Source organism: Capra hircus, chromosome 8 (assembly GCF_001704415.2).
Source record: "Capra hircus breed San Clemente chromosome 8, ASM170441v1, whole genome shotgun sequence".
NCBI classification, from domain to species: Eukaryota; Metazoa; Chordata; class Mammalia; order Artiodactyla; family Bovidae; genus Capra; species Capra hircus.
Window position 1 is genome coordinate 111861486 of NC_030815.1, and position 15817 is coordinate 111877302.

General features: G+C 57.5%; 1 protein-coding gene across 1 annotated transcript in view; it reads right to left on the minus strand.

Annotated features, from left to right (window-relative positions):
- Window positions 1416-15817, minus strand: part of TPO (thyroid peroxidase) — a 33636-nt gene continuing 19234 nt past the window's right edge. The window contains exons 10-16 of the mRNA XM_018052740.1: window positions 14978-15215; window positions 13947-14155; window positions 13308-13478; window positions 7560-7691; window positions 6609-6708; window positions 2529-2658; window positions 1416-1745 (exon numbers count right to left, since the gene is read on the minus strand). Coding sequence (XP_017908229.1) covers window positions 1707-1745; window positions 2529-2658; window positions 6609-6708; window positions 7560-7691; window positions 13308-13478; window positions 13947-14155; window positions 14978-15215 — 1019 coding nt within the window. The 3' untranslated portion in view covers window positions 1416-1706. The remainder of the gene's footprint in view (window positions 1746-2528; window positions 2659-6608; window positions 6709-7559; window positions 7692-13307; window positions 13479-13946; window positions 14156-14977; window positions 15216-15817) is intronic.

The window sequence follows — 15817 nt, forward strand, 5'->3', positions numbered from 1 at the left end:
CAGGACCTGGCCCCTCGGGGTGACAGCCTTCCCCACCACCTCGCCTCTCGACCTGCTGGCCCACTGTGCTGTGACCCCAGCAGGACCTGGCCCCTCGGGGTGAGAGCCGACAGGGACGGTGATGACACTGGAGTCCCAGGAGAGGACGCAGATAGAGGCAGAGCTGCCCGTGATCGAGGCACAGATGGGAAAAGACCCCGATGCTGGGAGGAACTGGGGGCAGGAGGAGAAGGGGACGGCAGAGGATGAGACGGCTGGATGGCATCACCGACTCAATGGACATGAGTTTGGGTAAACTCGGGGGGTTGGTGATGGACAGGGATTCCTGGCATGCTGCTGTCCATGGGGGTCGCAAAGAGACGGACACAACTGAGCGACTGAACTGAACTGACCCCAAAGAGGCAGTCCTCTCAGTGGACACCTGGGGGCGCTCAGGCAGAGAGCCACGGGCAGAGATGCCCGCGTCCCCCAGCAGGTGGTGCCATCCTCCCACCGAGCGGGTGGCGCAGGGACCAGCTTCCTCTCAAGGGAGGGTGGTCGGGGGTCTCCTGTGGCGGCCTAATTGTTGTTTAAGGGGTCTTATATCAACAATAAGAACTTAGGAACACGGGACAGGCTGACCTAGGACCTACGAGAGGTGGTATTTTCAGGTGACAAAGAGCAACAGCTGCTTCTCAGCACAGCACCTTACCACGCAGAGCAAACCTTCGGTTCCCAGCCAGCTGCCTCCTTGTTGGCACAGAGCTGAGCTGCAGGGTCTTGTCTGTCCCCACCGTCCCGTGGTCTCAGATGCCGACAGGCGCAGGCCATAGACACTTCTCTGCCCCGTACTAACCAGGAGGAGGCTCCCTGTGTCCCGGGGAAGGAAGGACCCAGCGGGGTGGGGGGGGGCCTGTCTGGGGCCGAGCCCAGCACCACCTCCCAGCTGTCACCCCCTGCCCAGTCTTGCCGAATCACCAGCTCCCCGTGTGAACAGGGTTGACGCTCCCCCAGGACCGCCCACGAGCCCACAGTGGTCCCTTGGAGGATGATCGAGCAGAGGAGGGGACAGGGAGGGGCAGAGAACGCCTGGAGCTGCGGGCATGGGGCTGGGAAGTGGGGCCTGGACTCCAAGTCCGTCGGCAGGTTCCCAAATGACCGGACGACTCCCTGACCCTGTCCCAGCCCCAGCCGTGGAGGACAGGAGGGAGGAGGGACGCGGGTCCAGGTGCCCTGGGGTCGCAGTGCGTCCAGAGAATCAGCGGAGGAGGGGCGGGGCTGGGTGGAAACCCAGTGGAGGTGGGCGGTCGAGCAAGAGGGAAAGCAGTCAGAGACAGTGAGGCCCGTGTGGGGGCGGGGAAGCGATCTTCGTTCCTCTGGTGGAGGCGAAGGTTCATAAACATGTAAAGTTGTAAATCCCTTCTCATGCCCCGCCCCCAGGAGGGGCCAGTCGGGCGTGTTTACTAAACATAAATAGGCATAATATGTAAATACATTCTCATGGCCGCCCCCTCCAGGAGGGACCGCCAGGTGTGCTTACGAAAAGAGTCAGACGACTGGAAGGTGGTGGGATTTATTCACCCAGCCTGGGCAGCGTGCCCTGATCAGGCAGTGGGCAGCGTGCGAGGGTCCGGTCACTCCGCCCCACGAGAGTCCAGGTGGGCGTAAGCGCTGTCTGACTCTGGCCCGTGAGCGGCACAGGCGCCCCGCACAGGGGTGGGGGCCTCCTACTTGCAGAGGAGGACTTGGGGTCCACAGGCCGGGCCCTAGGGAGAGAGGCCCTGGTGAGCTTCAGACCAACGGGAAGCCACGTGCCGGCCCCCGGGGGCTGGTGAAGCGCCCGCCCGGGTGCTGCTCTGGGGTCGCTACAAGGGCCTGTTTGGGGGCCTCGCGGCCTCTCCTCGCTCAGGGGGAGGGGTCAGTATTCTTGGTTCCAGGCTTGCAGGCAGGTGCCAAGGCTGATTCCACTCCACCTCCAAGGCCCAGATCATTTTAGCTCTGACCACCACCTAGCCCTGAGTTCCAGGCAGGCCCTGGGGAACAGCAGTGACTTTTTAAATATAACACCATTGGGGTCATTCATGCTTACAAGGTAAAAGTAGTGAAAAGCAAGCTAAGACTGATTTTTTCACACTGATTTTAACTGTTTCCTTTTCTTAAGTAGCGCACTGTAAAAGTCGATGCTTTCTTTCAGCTTCTGGCTCCTCTCCAGGCAGCAGGCACTTGGGACTGTGGATGCTGCCGCCTGAGAGGGCCCCTTGGGCTGGAAGCCTTTCGTACAAATGAAAGGCATCTCCAGTCCTTTCCCTCCGTGTCCTTGATTCCAATGTGCTTCTACATTTTAAAAAGTAGGTTAACACTTTGACAAATTAGCATCTCCAATGAATGCAGTTCATAGAAGGAACCAGGCAGAGGGAAGGTGCCTGGCAGATAGAAACACACGAGGGCCAGGCTGATGCGCCCGCAGCCCCAGTGCTTCCGACGACTTCCTGGGTCTTGACAGACACCCACGAGGCTGCAAACCTCAGGAAGGCCCGCTGTGAACCCACCTGCTCTGCAAGCCCCGCAGGAGCGTCCGGGGGAGCGCACACGTCCCAGGGTTTCCCACGGCCCAGCCAGGAAGGTCCTTCTCCCTCTCCCTCCACGGGCGGCAGCAAGGACTTAGGGTTGGCGAGCATCCTGTGGATAAATGTGCCCTGTCAGGGGTCGTCACCTAGAGGGGCCCGCGCCGGGCAGCCTCCAAGGGCCCCTCCTAGCAGCACCAGCTCGCTCCTCAAACATGGAGACATGCTTTAGATTCAAGCCAACATCTTGGTTTAGAAAACTAAACTGGAAATTCTGTGGAGCGCGGCTGGAGGCAGATGCCAGATGCCTGGGCCCTGCTGGAGCGTCCGAGGAGACTCTGCCTCGGGGAGCCCAGCACCACCCCGAGGGAAGGGCGGGAAGGACAGCAGAGGTCATGGTGTGGAAGTGGGGGTCACTGGACCGCTTCTCAGACACAGTCTCACGCTGAGCCAGTGGGGACCTTCAGAAACGTGTCCAAAGAGGTGAAGACGCCTGACTCAGGGTGGGCCATCAGCCTTCATCTCCCAGCGACCCTGGGGGAGGGCGTCGGGGGGAGGGACGGGTGTTGAAGGGGCTGGGTCCCAAGTAGGGGGTCCCGGGGCCCTGTGGGGGTAGGAGGGGAGGAACAGGGGATCTGAGACGGGACCCATGGAACACGGCATCATGGACTCTGCCGGGCCAGGGGCCACGTGGGACACCAGCCTCCCTGGATGTCAGGACAGGACACCAGAGTCTGGGTCCCCTCGCTGGACAGCAGGGCAGGAAAACGGGGCTGAAACTGCCTCCACTCAGCCCCTTAACACAAGAACACAGCTCTGTGCTTTTCTCAAAGAGAAACTGATAAATAGCGAAACAGCTATACTCTGCAGGACAGGCCCAGGCGTCTGCAGCCACTCTTAGAGCGACAGCGAGGGGTGTGTCCTCTAGGCCAGCTCTGGGCTCTGGCTGGCAGAGTGGGTGAGGCCAGCCTCCCAGCGTGCCACCTCCCCGTAAAGAGGAGGTGGGATGGGGAAGCAGGTGTGCTGACTCGAGGTGCGTGTATAGAAGGTTAGCCCTTGGGCCCAAGAGAGGCTGCCCCGCCCGGGTCCCCGTCCCAGCTTCTCCAGGGTAAGTGGGAAGCATGCGAATTAACGCTTCTTTCCCGCTACAATTGCATCCCAGTAGAATCAGTGCAGAAAGCAGCTGCCAGCTGCCTATGGCACAGGATGAGGCTTGTCCGAAACAAAGAGACTCTGAGGACTTCCAGCTCAGGCCCTGAGACTCAGGGTGGGAAATTAAACTTGGGACAGACGATGAAACAAGCACATGTGGGAGGAGCTGAGGTGTGCCCCACGGTTCCCGCCAGCGGACTGACAACTGACTGGGAAACGTGATCTGGATGAAATGTACCCTAAAAGGTTGACCTGAGGTGTTCAGACCGCAGGAGTAAGTAGGCAGAGAAGCTCTCAGGACTGGAGACTGATCAGCAAGATGGATGTGCCCAGACAACTGACCGCAAACCAGGCCTTCAGTGCAAAAGTTGCAGAGAAAACATTTATCTAGGCGACTATGATTCAGTGAGATGAACAATGTAAACAGTGGTGTTTCTACTGCAGGAAGGAAGCTGCTCGGACAGGTGGTTTGACGGCTTTCACTATGGATCCGTCTTTCAGTGGAAACGTGTCCGTGCTGGTATATTCCTGGCTGAGATTATGTTAATAGTCATTACCCCAAAATGTCCAGGCTTAGATCTAAAATGGTAGGGAGGAATAAATGTAGGGGGCGGGAGAATCAACACGGAATGAAGGTCAAGGCCCCCAGAGCACCTGAGAGGCATCCTCAGAGGCATCTCTCTCGACCTCTGTCTCTTCCTGCGTCTCTCTATCTCTGTGTCTCTCTGTCTCTCCCTGTGTCTCTCTGTCTCTGTCTCTCTATCTCTCCCTGCGTCTCTCTGTCTCTGTGTCTCTCTCTGTCTCTCCCTGTGTCTCTCTGTCTCTCCCTGCGTCTCTCTGTCTCTGTGTCTCTCTCTGTCTCTCCCTGCGTCTCTCTGTCTCTCCTTGCGTCTCTCTGTCTCTGTGTCTCTGTCTCTCCCTGTGTCTCTCTGTCTCTGTGTCTCTGTCTCTCTCTGTCTCTCCCTGCATCTCTCTGTGTCTCTCCCTGTGTCTCTCTGTCTCTGTGTCTCTCTGTCTTCATCTGTGTCTCTGTCTCTGGCTCTCTCCATGGTCCCTCTCTGTCTCTCTCTGTCTCTGTGTCTCTCTCTGTCTTTATGTATCTCTGTCTCTCCCTGTGTCTCTCTGTCTCTGTGTCTCTCTGTCTCTCCGTGTCTCTCCCTGCGTCTCTCTGTCTCTGTCTCTGTCTCTCTCTCTGTCTCTCCCTGCGTCTCTCTCTCTGTCTCTCCCTGTGTCTCTCTGTCTTCATCTGTGTCTCTGTCTCTCTCCATGGTCCCTCTCTGTCTCTCTCTGTCTCTGTGTCTCTCTCTGTCTTTATGTCTCTCTGTCTCTCCCTGTGTCTCTCTGTCTCTGTGTCTCTCTCTGTCTCTCCATGTCTCTCCCTGCGTCTCTCTGTCTCTGTCTCTGTCTCTGTCTTTCTCTCTGTCTCTCCCTGCATCTCTCTCTCTGTCTCTCCCTGCATCTCTCTGTCTCTGTGTCTCTCTCTGTCTCTCTCTCTGTCTCTCCCTGCGTCTCTCTGTCTCTCCCTGTGTCTCTCTGTCTTCATCTGTGTCTCTGTCTCTGGCTCTCTCCATGGTTCCTCTCTGTCTCTCTGTCTCTGTGTCTCTCTCTGTCTCTCTCCATTGTCTCTCTATCTGTCTCTGGCTCTGTCTCCCTGTCTGTCTCTCGCATCAGCCCCCTCCCTTCCGCTGGGCTGGAATCATCAGGGCCCCAGCGTGCAGATGCGCAGGGGCTCAGAGGAGCCTCTGGGAGGAGGGGCTGTGGTTGAGGCTCCTTCCCTTGGGGCTCTGAGGATGCAGAGTATCCAGGGCCCTGCGGGGACTCGGGGGCTCATGCAGAGGCTCGCGTGGTCCCATAAAGAACTCCTGCCGCACCCCCCCCGCCCCCCCACCCCCCACCCCCCCCCCCCGCTGCCAGCAGTCTCCCTCCCCCATGGGCTGACAGGCAGCTCAGGTAAGAGACACTTTGCAAACCAGAGGCGTGTCTGTAGGGAATTCTCCAGGCTCCAGAGTCTGCAGTCACGTGTGGCGGGCGCTTCCCTCCCAGAGTCCCTCAGGAAGGTCCTCATTTATATGGAAGAAAACAGCTGTTTCTCCCAGTTGCGGGGAGGCACAGCATCTTCATAACAATAAGGGGACTGGTGTTTGGCTGCAAGCTCTGCAAACGCAAAGCTGCACCGAATGCTCCGCCCTGGAGACACCAGCTTCCGGGCGGGAGTGTTCAGCAGGTGGCTACAGAGCCAGCTGATCCGGGCTGCTCGCCTAAGCCCGTCTCATTTTCATTGCCTAACTGATTTCTCGGTATCCAAGGGTTTTAAGAACTGGTAATAACTAAGCTTTCAGGACCAGGGGATTGTGAAAACACAGGGGCCATTCTCTGACACCACACCCCTCTAAGACTCCTGGTCTGCAGTCAGGGTAAGTCAGCTACCGGTGTGCGGGAGGCGCTGAGCTCCCGGGAAGGCAGACGCCCAGCACAGGCCTCTGGGAGCAGAGGGTCAGCGTGACGTGTGGACACGGGCTGGGTCTTAGAAGCAGGACTCCTGCAGCAAGCAGGGGAGAGCTGGTCTCAGGCTGACCTGAAGGTCTGCTCTTGAGGGAAGGGGGAGGAGTGAAGAATAAGGTTTTACTCAGGAAGACCTCTCTGCTCTGAGAAACCTTCGTAAGAACAAGAACCTTCGTCATTCAGCACAGTGGCTTAATCGGACCAGCGATCCGGTATCACCGAGTCTCCATCCAGACAGCGGACACCCTCTGCCGTGTAGGGTCGCTCACCCTCATTATTTGGGACTGAAGGCAAGTCAGGAAGCAAATGGCTCTAGACACAGACGGGCACCAGTGGAAACAGCTGGCGATCGCCACCAGCTTCAGATCAGCCGGGCCCAAGGTGGGGAGCCGCTGCCAAGTGGGGACTTACCACCTGCAAACCACCGTCCAGGTGAGGCCAGCCAGACCGCAGACGAGCACAGCGCCCAGCACCAGGGAGACCACAGACGCCCGCGGGAGCTTCCCGGAATCTGGAACAAGGACGGAGCTGGTCGGTGAGCCTGCCCACCCAGGACTGGGGCCAGCCTGCCCGCCCGACCCAGCCCCGGCCCGGGTGCGCCAACCCTGGGAGCCCGGCAAGCTCTGTCCTGCTGGCCGTCCATTCCCGGCTGGCCTCTGCTGCTCTTGGAGCTGAGCTTTGCTCCTCCCGCGGGAGTTTACTGAGCTGTCTTGCCCTGGTAACAGGTGCTGTACAGGAGCTGGAAGCCAAGTCAAGATTCCAGACCTGCAGCTGTGAGGCTGTGTGACCATGAGCAAGTTGCTTACCCTCTCTGTTTTGCACACGGGTCCCAAACAGCATGCTTCCCCCCTCAGAGACAGTTCAGGGGGGCTAAAACTGAGCGTCTGCAACAGGGTCTGCATAGCACCCCCGGGGTTCACAGCCTTCTGTGTCTCAGGCACCAACCTGCAGGCCCTGTTCCCACCCAGTGTCAGAAGATGTGGCAGTGGGGAGAGCAAGGCCGGACGATGACCTGCAGTCATCCCGAGTGTGGGCACAGACACACCCGGCGGGCACAGACACCCCCTGGTGGGCACAGACACGCCCTGGTGGGCACAGACACCCCCAGCGGGCACAGACAACCCCCGGTGGGCACAGACACCCCCGGCGGGCACAGACAACCCCCGGCGGGCACAGACACCCCCGGCGGGCACAGACACCCGGCGGGCACAGACAGCCCCTGGCGGGCACAGACACCCCCGGCGGGCACAGACACCCCGGCGGGCACAGACACCCCCGGCGGGCACAGACACCCTTGGCTGGCACAGACAGCCCCTGGCGGGCACAGACACCCCCCGACTGGCACAGAGGCCGTGGCCTCACCCACACAGGTCCTGCCGTCCTCGCCGGGCACGTGGGGGTCATGGCACTCACACCAGAAGCCACCCTTGGTGTTCTTGCACCGCGCGGGCGCGTGGCAGGGGGGGTCCACTCCGTCCTCACACTCGTTGATGTCTGTGCACACACGACGGGAGGTCAGTGCCCAGCCTCTGTGCCCCTCCCCAGGAGGTCAGCCCCCCGCCAGTCCTGTGTCTAGGTGGGAGCAGGGGGACGTCACCCCAGGCCAGGGCCACACCTCCCGGCTCCTGCCCTTTGAAGGAGAACACCCCCTGAGGCCCCCAGGGGCCGTGTGCCCCTCAGCCCCTCAGGACTCTGCTCGGCCCATGGCCGCCTTCTCTCGCCCCATCTACGGCAGCCACCAGGCCCGTGACCCCCCACTTGGCCTGGGAAAGGCCCCTGGGATGTGGCCTGGAGGCACAAGTCATGCAGGCCGCTGGGCCTTGCTCAGATGTGGAGACTCGGCCTCCCTGGGAGACACTGGCGCCGTCCGAGTCAGCCCATCCCGAGCTACAGCCTCCAACGCGATGGTCCACACGGGGCCTCCACTGCCGAGGGAACGCCGGGCGTGCAGTGGGAGCTGAGACCTGCTCCCCGGGCTTGAGCTGAGCTCCCAAAATGGGAACCATGTGCAGCCCCTGCTGTCTCCCTCCTGAACCCATGACTACGCCAAGTCCCCAGGTTCCCGTGTCTAAGTAACAAGCCCCCTATTCGGGCCGATTCCAGGAGACTTGGGCTGGGGCAGGCGTCAGAGATTCTATGTGACCTACACACTCACTGCATGACCACACACCACGCTGGGAGGGATGGAGAGCTGGTTAACACAGAGCTGGTTAGCGTGCCATCAGACGCATCCAGATGTCGCCAAGTTAGGCCCAGCCGGGTTCCTGGGGAGCCACGCTCTGACGGAATCCGGGAGGGAGGCCTCACCCGCCATCCCCCTGCGTCCACCGCGCTCATGGCTAAGCCCTCACCTGACGGGGAGCCTGCCCCAGCCACGCCCTCCGGGGCAGATCTGGACGTGTGACGAGGCAGAAATGCCCTCACCCCGTCGGTTTCCAGGCAGCAACCTGTGCCGTCGGCTCGTCTGCAGCTGGAACCTGGGCGTCGCCCGGAGCCCCTCTCTTGCTGCCTGGTCATCCTTCCTGCACCTGGAGGGAGCATCTGCACCTCCCTGCTGCAGCCCCGCCTCCCCCAGGGCCCCCCTCCATGACTCAACGTCTAGAGGCTGGGGCCCTTCTGAGACAACACTTTTAGAGTCCCCAGAATTGGAATGAAAGTCGTGTATTGTGACGACCTATACACAACAGGAAAGTTACCACCTTCCCTGCTTTTCAGGGCACATTCTGGTTGAATTAGGTACCTTCACAGGCCGTCAACTAGGACCACGCTCCATCTCCAGATGGTTTCCTCTTCCCAGATCGAAACTGTGGAACTGAGCAAACTGGGTCTTGGTTTCATTTCATTCCCTGTGAACTGGCCCGATTCTTGCCTGAGTCCACCTCCCTTGCTCTGAGGTCCTGCTAACGCGGCTGACGTGGGAGCGATTCTCCCGCCCGGGAGGCGTCCTGCTTCCGCTCCGTGGTCTCTGCTCTGGGTCCCTCCAGGAGCAGGAATGCTGGGCCCCCGCAGGGAGGAGACAGGTCTCGCCGGGAAGCAGCGACCTCCAGTGGGGACTTGGCTCCCTCGATGCCTCCAGTGAAAATGCTTCTGCTTCACTGCAGGACTGGCTGTGCCAGCTCCGTCCCACAAGCCTCCCTGGGGTTCCAGCCTCTGCTGGCGGCTCTGTCCTTCCCTGGTCATTCACCTGTCGGCAACTGTGAGGTGGCTCCTGGGGCTTCCTTTCTAGAAAGACGACTTAGGGACGGGGGCCCCTGGGAGGGCACCCTTTATCCAGGCAAACAGTCCCTGGAAGGCAGTGATGCCCACAGGCACTTCTGCGTGAGGGCAGTCATGTGTGTATGCATTGGGGGTTTCCTTTTAGTGCTTTTCTTAAGTTGAAGTATAGCTGCTGTACAATATTATAAAGTTATTTCATATTATAATATTATATGTTATATTATACAAGTTATAATGGGTTGGTGCTAGTGGTAAAGAACCCGCCTGCCAATGCAAGACATACAAGAGACACAGGTTCCATCCCTGGGTCGGGAAGCTCCCCTGGAGGAGGCCGTGGCAACCCACTCCACCGTTCTTGCCTGGAGAATCTCATGGACAGAGGAGCCTGGAGGGCTACAGTCCATGGGGTCACAAAGGGTCAGACACGACTGAAGTGGCTTAGCACGCATGCATGCACACAAATTCTATTACACGATTTATATTATGTTCAGTTCAGTCGCTCAGTCGTGTAAGACTCTCTGTGACCCCATAGACTGCACCACACCAGGCTTCCCTGTCCATCACAAGCTGCCGGAATTTACTCAAACTCAGCTCGTCCATTGAGTCAGTGATGCCTCCAACCATCTCATCCTCTGTCATCCCCTTCTCCTTCTGCCTTCAATCTTTCCCAGCATCAGGGTCTTTTCAAATGAGTCAGCTTTTCACATGAGGTGGCCAAAGTATTAGAGCTTCAGCTTCAACATCAGTCCTTCCAATGAATATTCAAGACTGATTTCCTTTAGGATGGACTGGTTGGATCTCCTTGCAGTCCAAGGGACTCTCAAGAGACTTCTCCAACACCACAGTTCAAAAGCATCAATTCTTCGACGCTCAGCCTTCTTCACACTCCAACTCTCACATCCATACATGACCACAGGGAAAACCATAGCCTTGACTAGATGGACCTTTGTTGGCAAAGTAATGTCTCTGCTTTTGAATATGCTTTCCTTCCAAGGAGTAAGTGTTTTCTTATTTCATGGCTGCCGTCACCATCTGCAGTGATTTTGGAGCCCAAAATAAAGTCTGACACAGTTTCCACGGTTTCCCCATCTATTTCCCATGAAGTGATGGGACCAGATGCCATGATCTTCATTTTCTGAATGTTGAGCTTTAAGCCAACTTTTTCACTCTCCTCTTTCACTTTCATTAAGAGGCTCTTTAGTTCTTCACTTTCTGCCATAACGGTGGTGTCATCTGCATATCTGAGGTTATTGATACTTCTCCTGGCAATCTTGATTCCAGCTTGTGCTTCATCCAGGCCAGGGTTTCTTATGATGTACTCTACATATAAGTTAAATAAGCAGGGTGATAATATACAGCCTTGACGTATTCCTTTTCCTATTTGGAACCAGTCTGTTGTTCCATGTCCAGTTCTAACTGTTGCTTCCTGACCTGCATACAGATTTCTCAAGAGGCAGGTCAGATGGTCTGGTATTCCCATCTCTTTCAGAATTTTCCACACTTGATTGTGATCCACACAGTCAAAGGCTTTGGCATAGTCAGTAAAGCAGAAATAGATGTTTTTCTGGAACTCTCTTGCTTTTTCCATGATCCAGCGGATGTTGGCAATTTGATCTCTGGTTCCTCTGGCTTTTCTAAAACCAGCTTGAACATCTGGAATCTCACAGTTCATGTATTGCTGAAGCCTGGCTTGGAGAATTTTAAGCATCATTTTACTAGCGTGTGAGATGAGTGCAATTGTGCAGTAGTTTGAGCATTCTTTGGCATTGCCTTTCTTTGGAATTGGGATGAAAACTGACCTTTTCCAGTCCTGTGGCCACTGCTGAGTTTTCCAAATTTGCTGGCATATTGAGTGCAGCACTTTTACAGCATCATCATTTAGGATTTGAAACAGCTCAACTGGAATTCCATCACCTCCACTAGCTTTGTTCGTAGTGATGCTTTCTAAGGCCCACTTGACTTCACATTCCAAGATGTCTGGCTCTAGATTAGTGATCACATCATCATGATTATCTGGGTAGTGAAGATCTTTTTTGTATAATTCTTCTGTGTATTCCTGCCACCTCTTCTTAATATCTTCTGCTTCTGTTAGGTCCATACCATTTCTGTCCTTTATCGAGCCCATCTTTGCATGAAATATTCCCTTGGTATCTCTAATTTTCTTGAAGAGATCTCTAGTCTTTCCCATTCTGTTGTTTTCCTCTATTTCTTTGCATTGATCGCTAAAGAAGGCTTTCTTATCTCTTCTTGTTATTCTTTGGAACTCTGCATTCAGATGCTTATATCTTTCCTTTTCTCCTTTGCTTTTCACTTCTCTTCTTTTCACAGCTATTTGTAAGGCCTCCCCAGACAGCCATTTTGCTTTTTTGCATTTCTTTTTCTTGGGGTTGGTCTTGCTCCCTGTCTCCTGTACAATGTTTGAACCTTCATCCATAGTTCTTCAGGCACTCTATCTATCAGATCTAGTCCCTTAAATTGATTTCTCACTTCCACTGTATAATCATAACGAATCTGATTTAGGTCATACCTGAATGGTCTAGCGGTTTTCCCTGCTTTCTTCAATTTAAGTCTGAATTTGGTAGTAAGGAGTTCATGATCTGAGCCACAGTCAGCTCCTGGTCTCATGTTTGCTGACTGTATAGAGCTTCTCCATCTTTGGCTGCAAAGAATATAATCAATCTGATTTCAGTGTTGACCATCTGGTGATGTCCATGTGTAGAGTCTTCTCGTGTTGTTGGAAGGGGTGTTTGCTATGACCAGTGCATTTTCTTGGCAAAACTCTATTAGCCTTTGCCCTGCTTCATTCTGCATTCCAAGGCCAAATTTGCCTGTTACTCCAGGTGTTTCTTGACTTCCTACTTTTGCATTCCAGTCCCCTATGATGAAAAGGACGTCTTTTTTGGGTGTTAGTTCTAGAAGGTCTTGTAGGTCTTCATAGAACCGTTCAACTTCAGCTTCTTCAACGTTACTGGTTGGGGCATAGGCCTGGATCACCATGATGTTGAATGGTTTGCCTTGGAAATGAACAGAGGTCATTCTGTCGTTTTTGAGATTGCATCCAAGTACTGCATTTCAGACTCTTTTGTTGACCATGATGGCTACTCCATTTCTTCTGAGGGATTCCTGCCCGCAGTAGTAGATATAATGGTCATCTGAGTTAAATTCACCCATGCCAGTCCATTTTAGTTCACTGATTCCTAGAATGTCAACATTCACTCTTGCCATCTCCTGTTTGACCCCTTTCAATTTGCCTTGATTCATGGACCTAACATTCCAGGTTCCTATGAACTCCGGGAGATGGTGACGGACAGGGAGGCCTGGCGTGCTGTGATTCATGGGGTCTCGAAGAGTCGCACATGACTGAGCGACTGAACGGAACTGAACAGATGCAATGTTGCTCTTTACCAGACCGTGCTTCCATCACCAGTCACATCCACAGCTGGGTGTTGTTTTTGCTTTGGCTCCATCTCTTCATTTTTTCTGGAGTTATTTCTCCATTGATCTCCAGTAGCATATTGGGCACCTACCGACCTGTCTCTCCCATCAGGAAGCTTCCATAAGCCTCTTATCCGTCTCCATCAGAGGACAAACAGACTGAAAACCACAATCACAGAAAACTAACCAATCTGATCACCTGGGCCCCAGCCTTGTCTAACTCAATGAAACTGTGAGCCATGCCGTGTAGGGCTACCCAAGACAGACGGGTCTTGGTGGAGAGTTCTGAAACGACGTGGTCCACTGGAGAAGGGAATAGTATTCCTGCTTTGAGAACCCCATGAACAGTATGAACAGTATATTAAGTTACATTATAGTATTAATACAAGTTAGCCTTAATTTGAAAAATGCAGACTCAGGGGTCGAGTCTTGCAGAGACACACCCATTGAGCCACTGACCTCGACAGACCGGGGGCTGGGAGTCCCAGCCGCGCCGGGTGCAGGTGAGCTGCTCGGGCCCTTGGAGCTGGAATCCGTGACGACAGGAGAACACCAGCAGCCTCTGCCCAGACTCGTTGCAGAGCAGGAAGCCCCCGTTCTCCACGTTGTCCGGAAAGCCACAGGCGTCGTCTGGGCGAGGTCGGCCGGGGACCACAGTGAGCGCAGCACGCCTTCTGGTTCCTCTGCTGGGGCTGCAACCCCCAGCCTCCCAGGAGGGTTAGGTCCCCAGGTTCCTCCCTCCAGGCAGGATCCCTGCCCAGCTCTGGCCCTCCCGCCACCCCCTGCCCGGGTGAGGCCTCTAACTCCTCCCTTCATACCAGCCTTGCCCAGGCTTCCTGCCCATCCCCCGGAACCCCATTAATCAAAGGTGATCACAGTCCACACCGCACATGGCGGGGATGGGTCTCAGCCATCTGACCACACTCCCGAGCCCAGGAGTTGCAGTGGCTCCTGGGCAGGCCCAGGCTGTAGTCCAGGGAGCAGCTGAGCAGGGGGATGCCCCCAGACAAGCCTCCCCTCCCCTCCCCTCGGAGACATGGGGCTCCCGCTCCCAGACCCCGACCTTGACCTTTGAAGAGAAGCTGGCGATTCTGTTACCTGGAGGAGGGGCCTCCCGCCAGGCGCGCAGGTCCATCCCCGGGATGTGGTCACATGACTCGAAGTCCTGGGGCCACTGCCCCACCCGGAAGGCGTCGCGGGGCACGTGGGTGAGGCCCGTGTTGTCGCAGATGACGCGGGACAGCGAGTGCCGGCCCAGCTCGCGCCGCTGGGCCTCGGTGAACACCCCGTGGTGCTCCCACCAGAACCTGCGGGGACAGGCGTGAGGACACTACTGTGAGAGCCCAGGCCGGGCCCGCGACCACGCCTGCCCACCCTGGTGCCCACACTGCCCCCGCCGCAGGGCACTGCGCCGGGCTGTCCAAGGCCTCGGGGGCAGGGCCGCCCCCACCAGGTGGTGACAGTGATGCAGAAGGGCTCCAGTTCAGGAGGGGCTGCAGCCTCAACTTAGGAGGGCCTCCAGCCTCAGGAGGGTCTCCAGCCTCAACTCAGGAGGGTCTCCAGCCTCAACTCAGGAGGGCCTCCAGCCTCAGGAGGGGCTGCAGCCTCAAGAGGGTCCGAAGCCTCAGGAGGGGCTACAGCCTCAACTTAGGAGGGCCTCCAGCCTCAGGAGGGTCTCCAGCCTGAGGAGGGCCTCCAGCCTCAGGAGGGCCCACAGCCTCAGGAGGGCCTCCAGCCTCAGGAGGGGCCGCAGCCTCAGGAGGGCCTGCAGCCTCAGGAGGGGCCACAGCCTCAGGAGGGGCCACAGCCTCAGGAGGGCCTGCAGCCTCAGGAGGGGCTGCAGCCTCAGGAGGGCCCGCAGCCTCAGGAGGGCCTCCAGCCTCAGGAGGGCCTACCCTGCAGGACCTTCCGCGGGGCCCTCTTCCAGCCCGATGGACGAATCACAGGGCAATTCCAGTGCTGAAGACAGGCTCCCTTCCTCCCCAGAGGCTGCATCGCCATCAGAGCCCGGAGTGGGCCTAGGCCCCAGAGCGCTCCTCTCTCCCCGTCACATGAAACCCCACCCTGCGAGAGGAGCCCTCTGCACCGCCAGCCTTGGCCCCTCAGAGGGAGCTGGTTGGGTTCCCTACCGGTCGCCATCCCTCAGGGCCTTCATCTGCTTTCCCACGAGGCAGGCGAACAGCGGACCAGTCCGCGCCCCCGGGAGGAAGCTCTCCGCCAGGCCGCCCAGCCACACGTCGACGTTGTCGGGGTGCCCGTACAGGGCCAGGATTCTGTCGGCCATGCTCCCGCTGGCGGTGGCCGCGCCCAGGTCGGCCCGGGTCTCCAGCCTGGACAAGCCGCAGAACTGCCGCCACTCATTGTACCCTGGGGGAGAGGGCCAAGGCTGCCTGTCCCTGGGGTCCGGACGCCCCCCACCCACCTGCCCGCCAGCTGGGGCTGTGGCCGAAGGGTCCCGGTCACAGCGGTGCCTGGAGGCCCCATGCCCGGCAAACCTCGTGCCAGACAGTTCTAGCCCGGACGGCGGCGGCTCTCAGAGCTTGCCCGCAGCCCGGCGGGGAGCCCTGCCCTGCCGCTCGCTGCTGGCCTGAGCGGTTCCCCAGGACGGCTCGGCCTCGGCCCGGCGCCACGGCTGGGACTTGCGTTCTGGGCAGCGGGCATCCCTGCTGCCCGTCACGGATGCCTGGCAGACTCCTGTCTCCCCAGCTGTCTCCCTCCCCGGGCACTCAGCGCCCTTGCGTTTCTATCACAGAGTCTAGGCCTGACGAGAGGGTCCTCACTCTCCCCAGCGACCAGGAGACTGGACCAGAGACAGCCTGGAGGCAGTGGGGTAGTGCCCACTGGCCCCAAGGACGGTCAGAGAGGATCGGGGGAGGTGGACACTGCATCCTGGGGCCCAACGTGCTGCTGTGTGTCCGGGAAACAGCCTCGCTTCCCCGACTCACTCCTGCTGGACACCTGGGCCCCTT